Source organism: Quercus robur, chromosome 9 (genome assembly GCF_932294415.1).
Source record: "Quercus robur chromosome 9, dhQueRobu3.1, whole genome shotgun sequence".
In the NCBI taxonomy this organism is placed as follows: Eukaryota; Viridiplantae; Streptophyta; class Magnoliopsida; order Fagales; family Fagaceae; genus Quercus; species Quercus robur.
Genome location: NC_065542.1, coordinates 42117687 through 42133463, shown reverse-complemented (window position 1 = coordinate 42133463; position 15777 = coordinate 42117687). Strand labels below are relative to the sequence as shown.

Sequence of the window (15777 nt, the reverse complement as noted above, 5' to 3'; positions counted from 1 at the left end):
TCGGTCAATAGGTACATTTTTATTCAATAGGCGTATTTTTATTCAATAGACATATTTTCGGTCAATAGGCACATTTTGGTATATCCAATATGAAAGGTTATGATCATTCAATAGACACCTTTTAGTGGGCACATTTTTAGCCAATAGGCATCTTTTCGATCAATAGGCACCTTTTTGTATATCTAATATGAAAAGTTATGACATTTCAATAGACACCTTTTGGTAGATACATTTTTGGCTAATAGGCATATTTTCGATCAATAGACACCTTTTTGTATATCCAATATGAAAGGTTATGACTTTTCAATAGACACCTTTTGGTAGGCACATTTTTGGCCAATAGGCATCTTTTCGATCAATATACACCTTTTTGTATATCCAATATGAAGGGTTATGACCTTTCAATAGACACCTTTTAGTAGGCACTTTTCCGCCCAATAGACACCTTTTAGTAGGCACTTTTCTGCCCAATAGACACTTTTCCGATCAATAGACATATTTTTCATTCAATATACACATTTTCGCCCAATATGCACTTTTTGGCATATATATTACAACCTATATTATATATACCTATACATACAACACAAACTAATAAATAAAACAACATTAATTTTTCATAAAAAATAAAAAATAATAATAATAACATTACTTTTTTCTGCCTAACTAATAAAATTTTGGGATTCAAAAAAAAATTTGTGCTATTTCTTTCAATATCATTTTCTTTTTTTAATTTCATACATTTTTGCTTACTAGTTACTGCTCCAACTCAAAAATAATGGTTTTTTTTTTTTTTTTTTTTTCTTGAAACTCATTCAGTAGCTATTCTTGTGCATCGCATGGGTTAACGACTAGTATATCTAAAAATTGAAGTATAGCATTTATTGTTACTACACTCTTATTAAGTCACATCAACGTCCACATCATCCACTTATTTTCTACCTTATTTTCTCTTTCTAAACTTTTATTCTCTCTATTCTAAAAAATAAATAAAAAAAACAAAAAAAAAAACTACTACTATTCTCCCTATTAGTCCACGTTTACTATTACACTTCCTTCAACCTTTCCCCTCTCTCCTTACCTTTTCTCACTTTATTGTTACACTTTCTTCATCATTTTCTCTTTCTTATATATTGACTATTCTTCTTCCTATTTTATTTTGTATAAATTCAATATCATTTCTTCCATTCAATTCATATTTTCCCCACAAAAAATCTTAAGTTCTCTCTCCCTCTCTCTCTCTCTCTCTCTCCTTTCTTGTAGATTTTTTTTTTCTTTCTTATAATTCTATTTAAGATTGATGGTTTTTTATTATTTTATTTTAAATGTGTTTTGGTATTGTGTTTTTTTAATTTCCCAATACAAAGTCTTCACTCTCCCTTTTTATATAGTTTTGCTTGAATTTTGATTTGGGTTAATACTTAGTTTTTTTATTATTTATTTTTTAGGTAATAAGAGTAACATTAATCATGATGAAATAAAAAATGAAAGAAAATACATTGTGTTCATGATGGTAAACATAAGAAAAAACAACAAACAACATCAAAGAAAAAATAACTCATGGGACAATTTAAAGAGCAGAAGAAAAAAAAAAAAACCTCAATGATAGAAGAACAATTTGAAAAGCCCTAGCACCTAAACTAATTGAAAAGAGTTCACTGACATAAAGCTTATACTTAGTTTTTAGGAAAATAGGAATTGGGGTTTGCATCCAACTCGCCAACCTACCAAACCCGACCCAACCCGTTTTTAGGGCTTGGTGGGTTGAGTTGGGTTACAATTTTTTTATTTTTTTTTTTATTTTTTTTTATAGCGGGTCGGGTTGGGTTTGAGTCATAAAATTACAACCCGCCAAACCCGACCTGACCCACCCATATTTTAATATATGTTTAAAATATATTGTATATTTAATAATTTTTTTTAAAAAACTAGCTGTATGGCACTTCCTCGGTTCCTACTATCATATACAATATAAAATTATATTAATTCTTTTAATATATATTTAAATATATTATATAATTAATAAAAAAATTTAAAATTTTAGATATATTTTTTTTATAACTGAGTAAGGAACTCATGTATATTTTGTTTATAAGTGAATTAGGATACTAATTCATTTATATTTTTTTTATCAACTCAGTTGAATACTTATACATATTTTGTTTTACAACTAAGTTGGAATATTAGTTTATATATTAATGTATATTTTATTTATTAACTCAAGTGGCAAGTGCGATATATTTTTTTCTGCTCAATTTAATAATAATAATAATAATAATAAAAAATTGTCCAACCCATGGGTTCAACCCGACCCAACCTAACCCATGTGGGTTGGGTTGGACTTATGTGATGAGTTGACTTTTTTTTTGACCCACCATGGTGGATTAGGTAAAAAATCCCCTTAATCCGACCTGACCCAACCCATGCACACCCCTAAATAGAAATTTGAGTTTATATCAAAACATAATTTACATGACTGTGAATTTGAAAATGTCTACCAATTTTTTGAGTGATAAATTATTATAAAGTCTATCTTTTATTCATTTTATTTCATCTTAATTTTGTTAAGATAACGTTGTAATTTTGTGATGAATTTATATTATTATGATAATCTCATTATTCCTTAAGAGTTGAGAAATTCGAATAATAAATTTGAAATTTATGAAGTTTAGTTGTATCAAATATAACACACTACAACAGAAGTTAGAAAAATATAGTTCTCCTTAAAAAAAATATTAATCAAACATACAAAAAATAATAGTATGATAATTTATAATTTGTAGAGATAAAAAAAAAAAAATACTTGTAGAAATATTTTAGAAAAATAAATAATACTTTTAACAATTGTTACTTTTTGCAGGGGCCTTTTGTGCGTATTGTGCGTTGGGCTGGGCTGCCTTCTGCGGTAATGGGCCCGAATGTTTTTTGAGTAAGGGAGTTGAGGCCGGTCCAATTGTAACTCAACTTGGGCCGGTTTGTGCACAAACTTATGCCTTGTCTGCCAGGAGTAGACTTACGGCAAGTAGAACTGTTTCAGATGAGTTATGACAGGCAGATATAATAACAATAACCAAAATAGAGTATCCTGACTATTTAAATAAATGGCTATGTAATCCCTACTTATAAAACATGATTACAATTGTGATAATGTCATTCACAGAGAAAGTAAAGGAGAAAGAAAATAATATGAACTAATCAAGAATGAGCATAAATCAAGTTTTAAATTTAGTCTGCTAAAGCAAAGCCAAAGAGGGGAGAACACCTCTTCTCAATGCAAATAATCTCCCAGGAAAAGATCCTGCTGTGGGGATTAATGGCTTTGAGGGAGTCGGACTTGAATGGTTATTGCCCAAAAGGAGTCCTTGTTACGTTTTGGAAGAGAGCAGGATTTGAAGGGGGAGAGAGGGAAACCAATCTATTGGTGCATGCCCACTGTATTACCTTTCATTTTTCCTTAATTTTCTCTCTTTTCTTCTCTGTTTTCTTTCTTATCTTTTTTTTTTTCTTCTTTTTACTCCGTGAATGCTCTGTTTTTCGATCGCCCTTTCAGGGCACGGCAAGGGCCCTTTTATAGTGCCTGTCGTGACCAATGTTTTACCACTTTGCCCCTTAACCGCCTTTGTCTGGTCTGAGCGTACTTGCCGACCACTAAGTCTATGCGATTGCCAGACAAAGGCAGGTTTGTTTCGTTCCTCAGTCTACCGTAACACTTCTTTCCTGCCACGGTATAAATGCTTTCTCTCTCTATTCTCAAGGCATGCACCCAACGGTTCCCCCTCAAACTTGCATCTTTTGGGTGGTCTGTCATCCCAGCAGGACGTACCTTCCAAAAGGGCTTGGGCAGGAGCCGTAAAATAGATCTTTTCCCCTCTTCCCACCACCAAACCATACTCCCTTTACCTCTTACCTTTGGCCCATGGCCCCACCACGTCCTATATTGGCTGGATACAGGCTGGTGGTGCCTGGGCCTTGCGCGTGCTTTCCTTTCAGATATGTCCAAGAGTCTGCCTACTGCTCATGCGTCTGCCGTGATCTGGAGACTCTCCGTCTGTGTTTTTTGACCTTTTATGTGGGCTTTTCTTTGGTTTCCCGCTCCATTCAAGAGCTGGGCTTTGTCTGATGATGGGCCTTACATTTCTTTGATCCACTCTTGATTTTCTTTATTTCTTGGAACGTTGAACTGTTATTCCTGCCGTAATAACTTAATCCTGTTGGACCTCTTTTAGACCAGCTGTTTATTCCTTTTCTCAGTGGTCTGTCATGGGCACTGTTTTACTTTTACTTATGGGCTCCTATGTCCCTTTGGGCATCCATGGCCCAATCACTTTCTTTGGGCTTCCTTGGCTTGTTTGCTTAATTCCACACTCCCATGGGCTTTTTACTAACTTCATTGGGCTTTCCCGGCTCAATAACCTTATTCTCATCCTTGGGGTTCATGGGCCTGTCATAAACCCCTTACGCTCTTAGTTTGCATTGTCTTGGGCCTGCGGTGGCCCTTTCTCGCTTTTCTACCTCATACACTGCCCATGGGATGCTATTTCTTTTTTTCCTGGCTTCTTTGAACCTGCTTACTTCTTCAAGACCCATTCGTTTATTTGTTGGGCCTGTGATCCATTATTCCTGCCGCTTGGGCTAATGGTTTTTTACCATCTATTTTATAAATTCTTTGTTGCCCTTATTATTGGGCTTTCTTTCTGTCTGCCTGAGCTTTCACAAATGGCTCTCAACACTTTTTATATATTCCACTTCATTACATAATAGTTATATATTTCCACGTATTGACTAGTTATAACTAAAGTATGAATATAAAACTCTAAATTATATATATTTTCAAGGCGAGGCAGGGCCGGGCAAGTAGAACCCGTCCCCACCCTGACCTCTTTAAGGTAGAAAAACTTTATTTAATAAATTAACTTTAGCGCAATAAAATTTAGGCCTACGTTCGCTGCTTGTTGTAGTATGGGGAAGTTCCTCCCTAGCTATACCGTACATTCGCAGCATGGGTCTTGTGGCTTACACTTATATCCACAGTGCCCCATTAAATGGATGTTACAAACTCACAAAATAAATAAATAAATAAAAACTCTGCCTTGTCTTATAACCATGCAGACTGCCCAACAATGGCCCTGTTGCCCTGTACATATTTATATACATAGCCTCATTAAATTCATGCTACAAGCTCATGATAAATCCACATATATTAAGATGAATATGTGAAAACCTTGAATCAATCCCACCTGGCCAGCTCCAATCATAATCTATTCACCTATCAGACGGCATAAAGCTTGACAACCCGATTTAGCTTGCCTCGGCATACAGGGCAAACCCCTTTCTTGGCTTTGATCTCATTCAAACAAGCCATGCAACCGCCATGTGGCCACAGGGAATGCAAGCTCCCTCTATTGGAGCTTCAAAACATATCGCACATGAGGAAGAACTGCCCTCATCTTTCATATCATTTGTTACAGAAGCTCCATCCAAATCCTCAGGAAGAGGTGGAGCAGATGGGGAAATGTTATCACTGGTTTGGGCATGTTGAGTTGGATTGCCAACTGGGCCAGAGTCAGGTACACCACACCCATTATAAGTGCCACTCTCATCAGTTTGAGGTGCAGCTTCTGGAGTTGAGGTTTGGGTAGGCACTGGGGGAGGCGTAACTGAAAACTTCTCTCAAATCTATAATTTCTATCACAGAAACTTTGAGAAGAAAAACAGAGAAAAGAAGCTGAAAAATTCTTCAAGAATTATCTCATTGAATACATTTCACAATACAATAACAATGGAGGCCACAACCTATATTTATACATACAGACTGAGAGAGAGAGAGGACGAGGGAGATTGATAACTGCCACACACGTGCACTACCAGAACTAACCAACTGACAGTTTAATAATATTACAAACACACCAAAACGTCACCGTTCCTTTTAATGAGAAACGGTGACATTTTGTTTTAATTTTCCTTTATGTTTTCCCAGCCTTATACACGACACCGTTTTGATAGGATTAGCCGTTGGAGCTTCTTCTTCTTCTTCTTCCTCATGATTTGAATGTGCTGGACCTCCAGTACTGCCATGGCTTTCAGTAACTTGAAAAATGAAGAGTTTAGTAATAACACACAAGTGGTAATCTCATGAAATGTTTAGTGAAACTCAGCAATTCAATGATTTCCTTTTATTTTTCTTCATCCTTTCCAAGATCCAATTGAAGCCTGCTTTCCTTTAATATCACTCACAACTCTTTTGGAAATATACATTAAGAAAGCACAAGATACCAGATAACTTTTCAAATTTAATCCATCATTTGACGCATTTGCAAGGATGACTAGCTTTTCAGGCTCTTCCAAAGCCTAATTTCCCCTCATGGAGAACCTCTTCCACAGTTCTAAATCAAGAAAATCCTGAAGTTTTTAGAACTTCTAAACCAAAGGTGAATTTGATAATTGAAAGTAAAACAATGCGTTCAAGATTTCTACTTACAGGAAGATAATTGAGATGCAAACTTCAATATGATCCTAGCTGTGCATAATATGGTAACTGTTATGTTCTTTAAAGGAAAATCTACAATTAGTGCCCCTTCAATAAGTATTCAAACTTTTAAAGGAACAAGAGTTGTTCAGCAACTTGAAGTAGTGCCACTTCTCTACCGCCGCCTTGTATTTTTGGACTATTTCATTTCCAACAAGGGGATAAAAATAGAACCAAGCAAAAACTGAATCAATCACAAGCTGGCCTACGCCAAAATCATTTTATGACATTCAAAGTTTTCATGGTCTTGTATCGTCCTATCAGTGGTTCATCAAAGGAGTTCAAGTAGGCAAATAAAGTTGACAAGAACTTTGAAATCATCAAGAAAAAGGTGATTAAAGATCCCACTCTCTTTGCCAAATTTTGACAAGGTGCTTGATATTGATTGTAATGCTTTAAGCTAACAGCATTCCTTGATTTCTACTATGCAAGTGAAGGTCCTTACTTTGTCGAAGTGTGGGAAGAGTGCTTAAACGTCTTTATCTTCTTTTTTCTTTTTTATTTCATGATGGTATCTATTCAAAGGCAACCATTTATGTGTTCCACAATGCTCGTTGAGGAGCGCCAGTATTACTGAAACATGGTTCCCCATCACTAGGCCCTTTCAAATTGGACATGTTTACAACAATGTGATCAATAATACAAGGCTGAAAGTTAGATGGAACTACAGTTTTTTTCGAAGTCTTTTTTCAACCAACGGAGTCTAACACTGGAGTCTATGGAAGACTTCTAGGACACATGCAAAAAATGGTCCTTAAATAAATTAATCACAAAAAAGATTTTTGCTTGTCAAGACACATAATACAAACTCATATGTCTTGGGGGTCAAAATACCTTGCTAAAATTACTTCATGAATTAAATCTATCTTAGAGTATCCACAGCAGTAGGGCCAAATTTTTAGCTGTTTAGCACTACAAAAAGTCACTTTATCTATTTTACCTTCTCACATCCTACCGCAGTGGTTTTATTTTAGCTTTTAATACAATAAAATAATATAAACACTACAATAAAATAATATTTCATTCAACCACCAACACACAACCACAACCACCATCAAACCCATAAAAATCACTGCACAAACACAATCCCGCCGTGCCCATCAAAACTAGTGAAATAGAGCAAAAAGAGAAAGCCAAAAAATCAGCACACCCAAACCGAAACCCATGCCCAAAACAAAAACCCAGCACAACCTAAGCACAGCCCGAAACACAAAGCCGAAAAAAGCCCGAAACACAAAGCTGAAAGGCCCGAAACACAAGTACAGCCCGAAACACAAAGCTGAAAGGCCCGAAACACAAGTACAGCCCAAAACACAAAGCCGAAACACAAGCCAAATCGACGAAAATAGAGAAGAGAGGCTGAAATGGGTTAGCTCGGCGGCGATGAGTCTGTGGCAGCTGGGCTCGTGCAGATCGGCAATGGGTCTGTGGAGGAAGAAAGAAGAGATGGAGAGGCAGTGAGGAGAGACACACGGAGAAAGGAAAATGAAATGCATAAAGAATAAAAGATAAAAAAAAGTAGTGTGAATGCAAAATTAAAAAAAAAAAAAAAATTAGGTTGTGCACTATAGCTATGTAGCAAAAAAAATATTGTTTTAGCTCCACTATTGCAGAGTACATTTTGAGTTTTAGTGATGCTAAAAATAGCTATTTAACACCACTATTGCTAGTGCTCTTAAGTTTTAGTGGTATTAATCACAGGCCAGTCCAAACTCAGCCAGAAGCTTGCCCAAACAAAATGGGCTGAGCTCAGAAGCTGTAAACTTTAGAATTGAATTTGGGCTGGGATGAGCTTGATGAGCAGACACTTATTTGGGATGAGCTTAGGCAAGCCTCCATCCCACCCAATTGACTGATCTACGATCAATTCAACATCCTCACCTAAAACTAGCTACTATTAACGTGCAAGTAGATTGTCTCATAATTAAAACTGAGAGCAATTTGCATTCAAATTAATCTGTCATTAATATGTTTTAGAAGAGGATGTTTAAACATACTCCATCATGTATTCCTATTTGTTAATTAAAAATCCACATGATCATGCAATCATTGCTTGTCTTGGTAAAAAAAAATCCTTAAAACAAATAACCATATTCCTGGTAGTATACAGGACAAATTATCCTTCATAAGGCACCATGTTGCTGATGAAAATATGAATACATTTTATCGAGAGCGAGGACTGAGGCACATGGTTTCAATTTCTGTAAGCGGTCATCCATACCAACAGAGTTCAAAAGCCTATGTAACTATCATGTGCGACATGTGAAAATACAGGCAACATGCATGTACTAGTGAGTCGAACTACAATCTGTGAACAGTTTATGATGATTTACCTGAGGAATTCCTATGCATGCACTATAAAGTTGTTGAAGTTGCTGTTTATCACCCTCAAAGGGAGATGTAAGTGTATTCCGAGTTCCTGATAAAGAAAGATATGATCAATAGACAAGAAAAGCTCAGAAAGGGGAACAGACATTAAGTATATGCTGTTTCAAAACAAGAAGCATAAACCGTGCTCAGTAGCACATGCCCTGACTGTTAATATTTTAGTTGTCACAGTCTCAACTATTGATCATTTAGGGACAAACTCAAAAAAGTAAAAATTTAACTGGAGCAGTTCTATCAATTTAGAGTTGCTAAATGAGCCCATCATGATGTCCCTTTCTCATTAAATTAAATTAATGACAAAAGGAAGCTATAAAAGCAAGAGTCTACAAGAACATTAAACATTTGTGTAAAGATGTATGAAAATTGTTTATTAAAACTTTGGAACCATATTGCTTCTCACTTTTCTGAGGCGCAAAAATGTGTCCATGTGCAGATACCAAGTACAACTTATTTATTTTTAATGATAATAATTTAAAGTAAAAAAATAAAAACGAAAGTGAGAACATCAGAATGCCAAAATAAATGGTTAGACACATTCACTTTTAAAGGTATGCCAGGTTTAAGATATTGCTACCTGCACTATAGAGGTGACATGCTACTTACATGATTATTATCACTTCAATGATAAAAACAGCCAATTCAGTATTCAAAAGTTCCATTTCTCCGTGCAGGTAGGCATGCTAAGAGCAAACCAGGTCACAAGACTACAGCACCGTTTGCTTCAGTTCTATGTTTACAAAATATCTACTAAAAAGATAGGTATCCCCCACTCCATAAAAGAAAGCAAAAAAGTTTTAGACTAAGACATCATGATAATAGCATTTATATCACAAGAAAATCATTAAAAATAGAGAATCTTCAGGGTCCACATAAATTAATTATTTATGTAAAAAATATTTCCATTATAAATGATCCAGAGAAAATAGTTTCATCAGCAAGAAATTACTAGTAGGCTGGTCAAATATAATGAGTTCCGGATCCTTTTGCTGAAACTTGGGTTCCTCAATTTTGGCCTTCCAAAGAGCAATAACTGTACGAGGCTGTGCTGTCTGTTCATTGATCAAAATTACAGTTTGAAACAAATAAATGACAGTAGCATATGAAAGTGTAAGACAGTTCCTATAATTTGAAGAACAAACCATAAGACATATTACGCAACTCTTAGAAGGAAATAATCTACAAGTTCAGCTTCTAGCCAACCAGTATTTGAGGTTGTTGTAATGATGGCTCAACAAATTTTCGAGATTTTCCACCAGAGAGGGGCTTTGCTAGCTCATCATGGTTTTCCCAGTGAGGATTTTCCCCTCCATAAGGATCTTAAACTACTTCTTAAATGCATCATTTGGTTTCTAAAAATCTTACTTGGATCCAAATTGTAGTGTTTGAGTTGGTACAGCCACACTCAGCAGTCCTGTTGATGGCTGGTGGCTGATTAATTATTGTTGCTGCAGAAATAAATTTCTCACTTATTTATGTGGTTCTTTGGCACTGCCACATGGCATGAGAATGGGTAATTATCTTTGTGCTTCATCCTTCTCTGCTATAGGAATATTGATGGCATTTTCACTACGTTGGTGGATAATGCTAGTTCAACTAACACTGTCATTATCTACTTAAAGGGAACTATTAAAAAGTGGAAAGGGACCATTTTGGGACATGAATTTTTACACATGAGATGAACCTATAAGCATGTTGTATTGGATCCTTAAATCAGGACTTTTCTCTCATAACTGATAGATAGCAACATTTTCAATGACAATAAGTATGAATACATGATGCCGTCATAGTTATTGGTATCTATCTTGAGGAGGACTGGGCAACTGAACAAAGACTGAATTGAGTAAACCATCCATCAAAGCCCACCTTTCCTTTACCCAAAAAGTTAATTTAAGTTTAAATGAAATTAAGGAATATTGCTTATTTTAAATAAAAATAAAAATAAAGGGATGAGGGAGATGTGTATGGTAGACAAGATTTCCCATCAAAACTTGCCAATGAGCTCTAGCTCAAATGACATTTCCTCCTCCCTTAATAATAAGAAGGGTAAAGTCATGCATTCAAGACCGACAGAGTGTGTGTGTTACTTACCAATAAAAAAATATTTTCCATAAAAAATCTCCCTAAATGACACAAAAATAGAATAAAGAGATTAAAAAAAGAAAAGGGACTAATAAGGCAAATAGATAAGAAGCCTTTCTTAGTTTCTTCTATCATAGAACATTTTCAATTTAATTCATGCCTTTTAAGTACAAACAGGTGAGCAACTAAGTGACCAAGTGAATACCTAGAAAGAAAGGCTAAGACACATGCTCACAGTTATCATTGCATGCAAGAAAGGCAAAAGGGACATCTATGCTCCAATTTGAGGAGGGAATGTCAACAGAATTATCAATACTTAGGATCATACTACACTTCTACTTTTTAAGCCATACATGGGATCATGCTAGCCACACTGTGGTAATCTCTTTCATCATCATACAATTTCATAACAGGTTTTGGCAACAAAAAAGACAATATATTTCAACAAACAATGAAATTCAGGTCATAATACTACCAAAAAGCTCCCCAATTACGTTCTGCTGTACCTGCAAATCAGGATAAATGAAGAGCTCCATTTTGCGAGGCATTGTAGAATTACTGGAACCCCAAGGTATAACAACAACCCAACTGCAAGTAATGAACTCTAATCAGTGCATATGTATATGCATTGTTTATAATAACAGAACACTTCAAATTTCCCTTTGAAAGTAAGAGTAGATTTTGAATCTATAATTTGCATTGGCAAAGTCCCAGTGGTGCTGGAATATTAATGACATAACATTGTTTTTACAAGAAAAATGATTCTATGAGCATAACATGAAATGAATTAACAATAAATAAAAAATGAACACTATACACACATTTCTCTTGATAACAGTTGAGGCATTAATGCTTCAAGAAAGCCTGGACCATAAAATTCCCGCAGCCAGCCAGAGAAATAGCAAATGCTTTTCTAAAATGCAACAAATAAAAAGTAAAACTTTAACCATATGAAACCATACAGATACAGATAGAAAACTTTTGAGTAATTTTTTACTTCTACATCTGTCAAGCATACCTCAATCTCACGAACAATACCGGTATGCCCGTTTATTCTAGCAACATCAAGTGGAGTTTGAGAATCATCGTCCCTCACCAGAGCTTTTGCTAAAACATGAATCAATAGACTAGGTCTTTCAATTTGCAACAAATAATTGTTACACTAGTAGATAATTTATAGGTTTATTACAGCAACAAAGACATAACCCACATTACTAGTTTATTACAAACCTCCATGGGAAAGAAGTAACTTAACAGACTGTGCCAAGCCTCTTTTTGCTGCATGATGTAAAGGAGTACCCGCATGACGCCCTATTACAAAAATAATAAAGAAGATTGAAATCAACTTACATGTTCATAGTAGTATTATTGGCTAAACTTCCATACAAGCTTAACTTATTACCTTTCTCTGTTATTGGTAGCATTAATATAAATTAATCATTACTGGTTTATAATTCAAATATGAATCAAATTAAACATGAATAGCCTTGTATATGTTATGCAACGAGATAACTGACTTTTAAAAATGACATAGCCAAATAGCAACTACCATTTATAAAATAATAACCAATGACCCATTGAATAATGTAAGTACTTTCATAAGCATACCAGGACTGTAAGCATTGATATTGGCACCCAATTCAATCAGAGTTTTGGCAACATCAAACAATTCGTGATTCATGCACGCCACAATGAGGGGGGTCTTTCCTTCTCTATCAGCCCACTGTAACCAAAAAAAAAAAAAAAAAAAAAAAAAAAAAAAAAAACTCAAGTCTCCATGTAAACACACACACACATAGAGCAATCGTATACAGCTTCACACCAAATTATCAAGCATTATACTTGACGTACAAAGTATTCAATTTGAGAAAAGATAATACATAACTTCCACCATTTCGTTCTTATCAATGTCAAAGCGAATGATGTCACTTCTTTGTAATTGACATAGAGGAAATACACTAGATACGGTCTCAACTTAGTTTCTTATGAATGGAGGAAGATAAGTAAATAATGAAAAGGCCAAAGCAACGTTGCCTATCAAATCGACAGGAGTGGCCTTTTCAATCTCTCAGATTATCACAACACAGAAATCCCAAGTTCCAGATTTGTCATGCAGAGCTATCATTGCTTCAGTCATGAAGTGGACCATTTGGATCATAATTTGGTCTATAAGTGAAAGAAAAAAAATAGTAACCCCCAAGCTAATGAATAATTTCTTATTTCATTACGGGTAGATGATGCACTCCCTAAGAAATAAGTGCTGGACATGGGTGAATATGAGTCTTTGAAAGACCATATTTTCAATAGAAGAAGCTTCCTACGGAGTATAGCACACTTTGGCATCGAAGTTATGTGATCAATATTCATTATATTATATCCAGTCCATTTCTAATAACTAGGATTTAGCTACTTCTTCGTTTTATAATTCAATTGATATGATAATTGGGATAGAGGAGAATTTGAACCTTGGTTCACCTCGTAAAGGAGACCAGACAATGTCACTGAGCTACAAGGCTATTGACAATACCTATGCTTAAGCTTTTAGTGTAACAATATTGATAACTACCACCAAAAAAAAAAAAAGGACCCAGATGAAAGCTTGTCCTGAGTTGATAAATTTTTTTATTCTTGATTTATTGTTACACAAAATGTTGGTTAATTATAATGACCTTTATTTTTGTACACTTAATTCCCAATTACAATGTGAAAACCCATTACTTTTGCTAGGATGTCCCAAACATATAAAATATCAAGAATAGTATGTAAATTTGAAGGTCTAAATAGTTTTTTTTTATTTTTTTATTTTATTTTTTTTTAAGTGGAGACGATGAGGAGCATTGTGAGGTTTACCTCAAGGCTAACACCTTGTTCGCGAAGAGCTTTAATGGCTACGATGTTTCCAGTGCTGGCCAGTTCATAGAGCAACTCTGCTCTGGGGCGTGGTTTGTTCATGGCTTCAAGATTTTGGCCCATAATTCAAGACTAAGAAAAACAGAAGGAAAATGAGAGAGACAACAAAGCAACAAAGATTCTCAAGACAGAAGAAAAAAAAAAGAAAAGAATAAAAGGGTTTTGCTTTTGAATCATACGCTCTCTCACTCAGCACTAAGCTATGTTTCAGTAACTTCGTAGTGAAAGAACGATGAAGTGACTTTGCTTTTTGATCAATGCTTTCGTCCAATAGCCTTTTTTTACCACATTTTTATTTTTACTAATAAGTGTGTGTTGGGTAGAGGTTAAAAAATTAACTTTTTATTTATTTATTTATTTATTTTTTCTGTTCAGTTTATTTTTGTTACTATTTGTGAGTTTCATTGTACCTTTTTGGTACTATTCATGAGTTTTATTGTACTATTTTAGCTACATTTTAGTTTTATCTACTTTAATTTCAGCAAATATATTTCAGTTTCAATTAAATAAGTTGTTCCCAAATAGACACTAAAGCAGGAGATAAAAAAGTGGAAGGATAGAAAATTATGCGAGAATGAAAATGTGAGAGAATAAAAAAGATTTAGTTTTCCTTTGTTTGTGTTTAGTTGGAGGGATAGAAAAGTGAAGGCATAGAAATATTTTTTTGTTTGGTTGAGAGAAAAAAAATGAAAAGATGGAAAATAAAGTTAATATAAATTTACCATTATGTCCTTATTTTTGTTTATTTATAAACAAAAAGTAACACATTTTTTAATTAAATTTTTTTTTGAATGGACACTTCAAATTATTATTTTTATATATAAAATAAGAAAATGCCAAAAGGATTAAAAAAAAAAAAAAAAAAAAAAAAACTAAAACCAACGTACTATGCGCAAGAACGGGAAGACCTTTATACAAAGAAAAAAAAAAAATAGAAACGAAACGGAGAAGCAAAAGGAAGAAAATGACAAAAAGTGGTTGGTGGCAATTTTGTCATTCACCAACAATAGGCACAATCATGCCTGTTTTCTCTCCATTTTAGAGAGACAGATTTTTTATGGGACTGGGTCAAAAATGTCTGGATCCTACCAAATTTATTTTTCCCCTTCTTACCAAACAACACACAAACTCATTTTATTTCTTTTATTTTCCATCAACCCTATTCGACCTACAACCAAACATACCCTAAAGGTTGAGGTTGCAAATTTTTAATGTTTCTAACCAATAACTACTCAGCACTCACCATTGCAAAGCTTCAAGCTTCCAATATTCTTAATATAATATTTTCTCAAATTGAAAGTTATATATATATATATATATATAACAAATTACACCCTTTAACTTTGTTTAAAATTCAATTTAGTCATCTAACTTTCAATTTTGTTCTATTCAGTCACCTGTTACTCTTCGTTAGAATTGCACCATTAACTCTCAACTTTGTTCAATACAAAACTACATCATTTTGAAGGTCCTTAACCGTTCAAATTTGACAGAGACTAATAGGACGATTGAATTAAACAAACTTAAAAGTTAAATAACTAAATTGTATGAAAGTGAGTTAGATGACTAAATTGAATTTTAGGCAAAATTAGAATGTTCAATTTGTTATTTAGCCTTTTTTTTTTTAACGAAGTGAATAATGTAGATTACAACTTACTAAGAGAGATATACTTATGTTAACATGTATAATCCATTGGGGTCTAGGCCCACTTATTTCTTATATTGTATTACATATATACTTGTACTATACTCATATGTCTTGTACTACACTATACACTCATATGCCTCTTATATAAAGATAAAGAAGAAATTGATCAATTGTATTATTCAAAAGCCTACTCACAAAGTTACATTACAAGGAGAGAAGTTGGAAA

At 34.2% G+C, this 15777-nt stretch overlaps 1 protein-coding gene across 5 annotated transcripts in view; it reads right to left on the bottom strand.

Moving 5' to 3' along the window:
- LOC126698470 (putative E3 ubiquitin-protein ligase XBAT35) overlaps positions 1–14076 on the bottom strand; it is a 40651-nt gene extending 26575 nt beyond the window's left edge. Inside the window, exons 1-10 of one of the 5 annotated variants that reach the window (XM_050395719.1) lie at positions 13844–14076; positions 12602–12716; positions 12224–12304; positions 12012–12100; positions 11815–11906; positions 11500–11581; positions 9861–9963; positions 8860–8945; positions 7813–7951; positions 7523–7772 (exon numbers count right to left, since the gene is read on the bottom strand). In XM_050395719.1, coding sequence (XP_050251676.1) covers positions 7633–7772; positions 7813–7951; positions 8860–8945; positions 9861–9963; positions 11500–11581; positions 11815–11906; positions 12012–12100; positions 12224–12304; positions 12602–12716; positions 13844–13966 — 1050 coding nt within the window. In that variant the 5' untranslated portion in view covers positions 13967–14076 and the 3' untranslated portion in view covers positions 7523–7632. Of the gene's footprint in view, positions 1–5723; positions 6088–7522; positions 7952–8106; positions 8728–8859; positions 8946–9860; positions 9964–11499; positions 11582–11814; positions 11907–12011; positions 12101–12223; positions 12305–12601; positions 12717–13843 lie in introns of those variants that run through there. The other 4 variants (XM_050395721.1, XM_050395720.1, XM_050395722.1 and 1 more) reach the window with 4 other exon arrangements.
- Positions 14077–15777: the final 1701 nt, after the last annotated feature.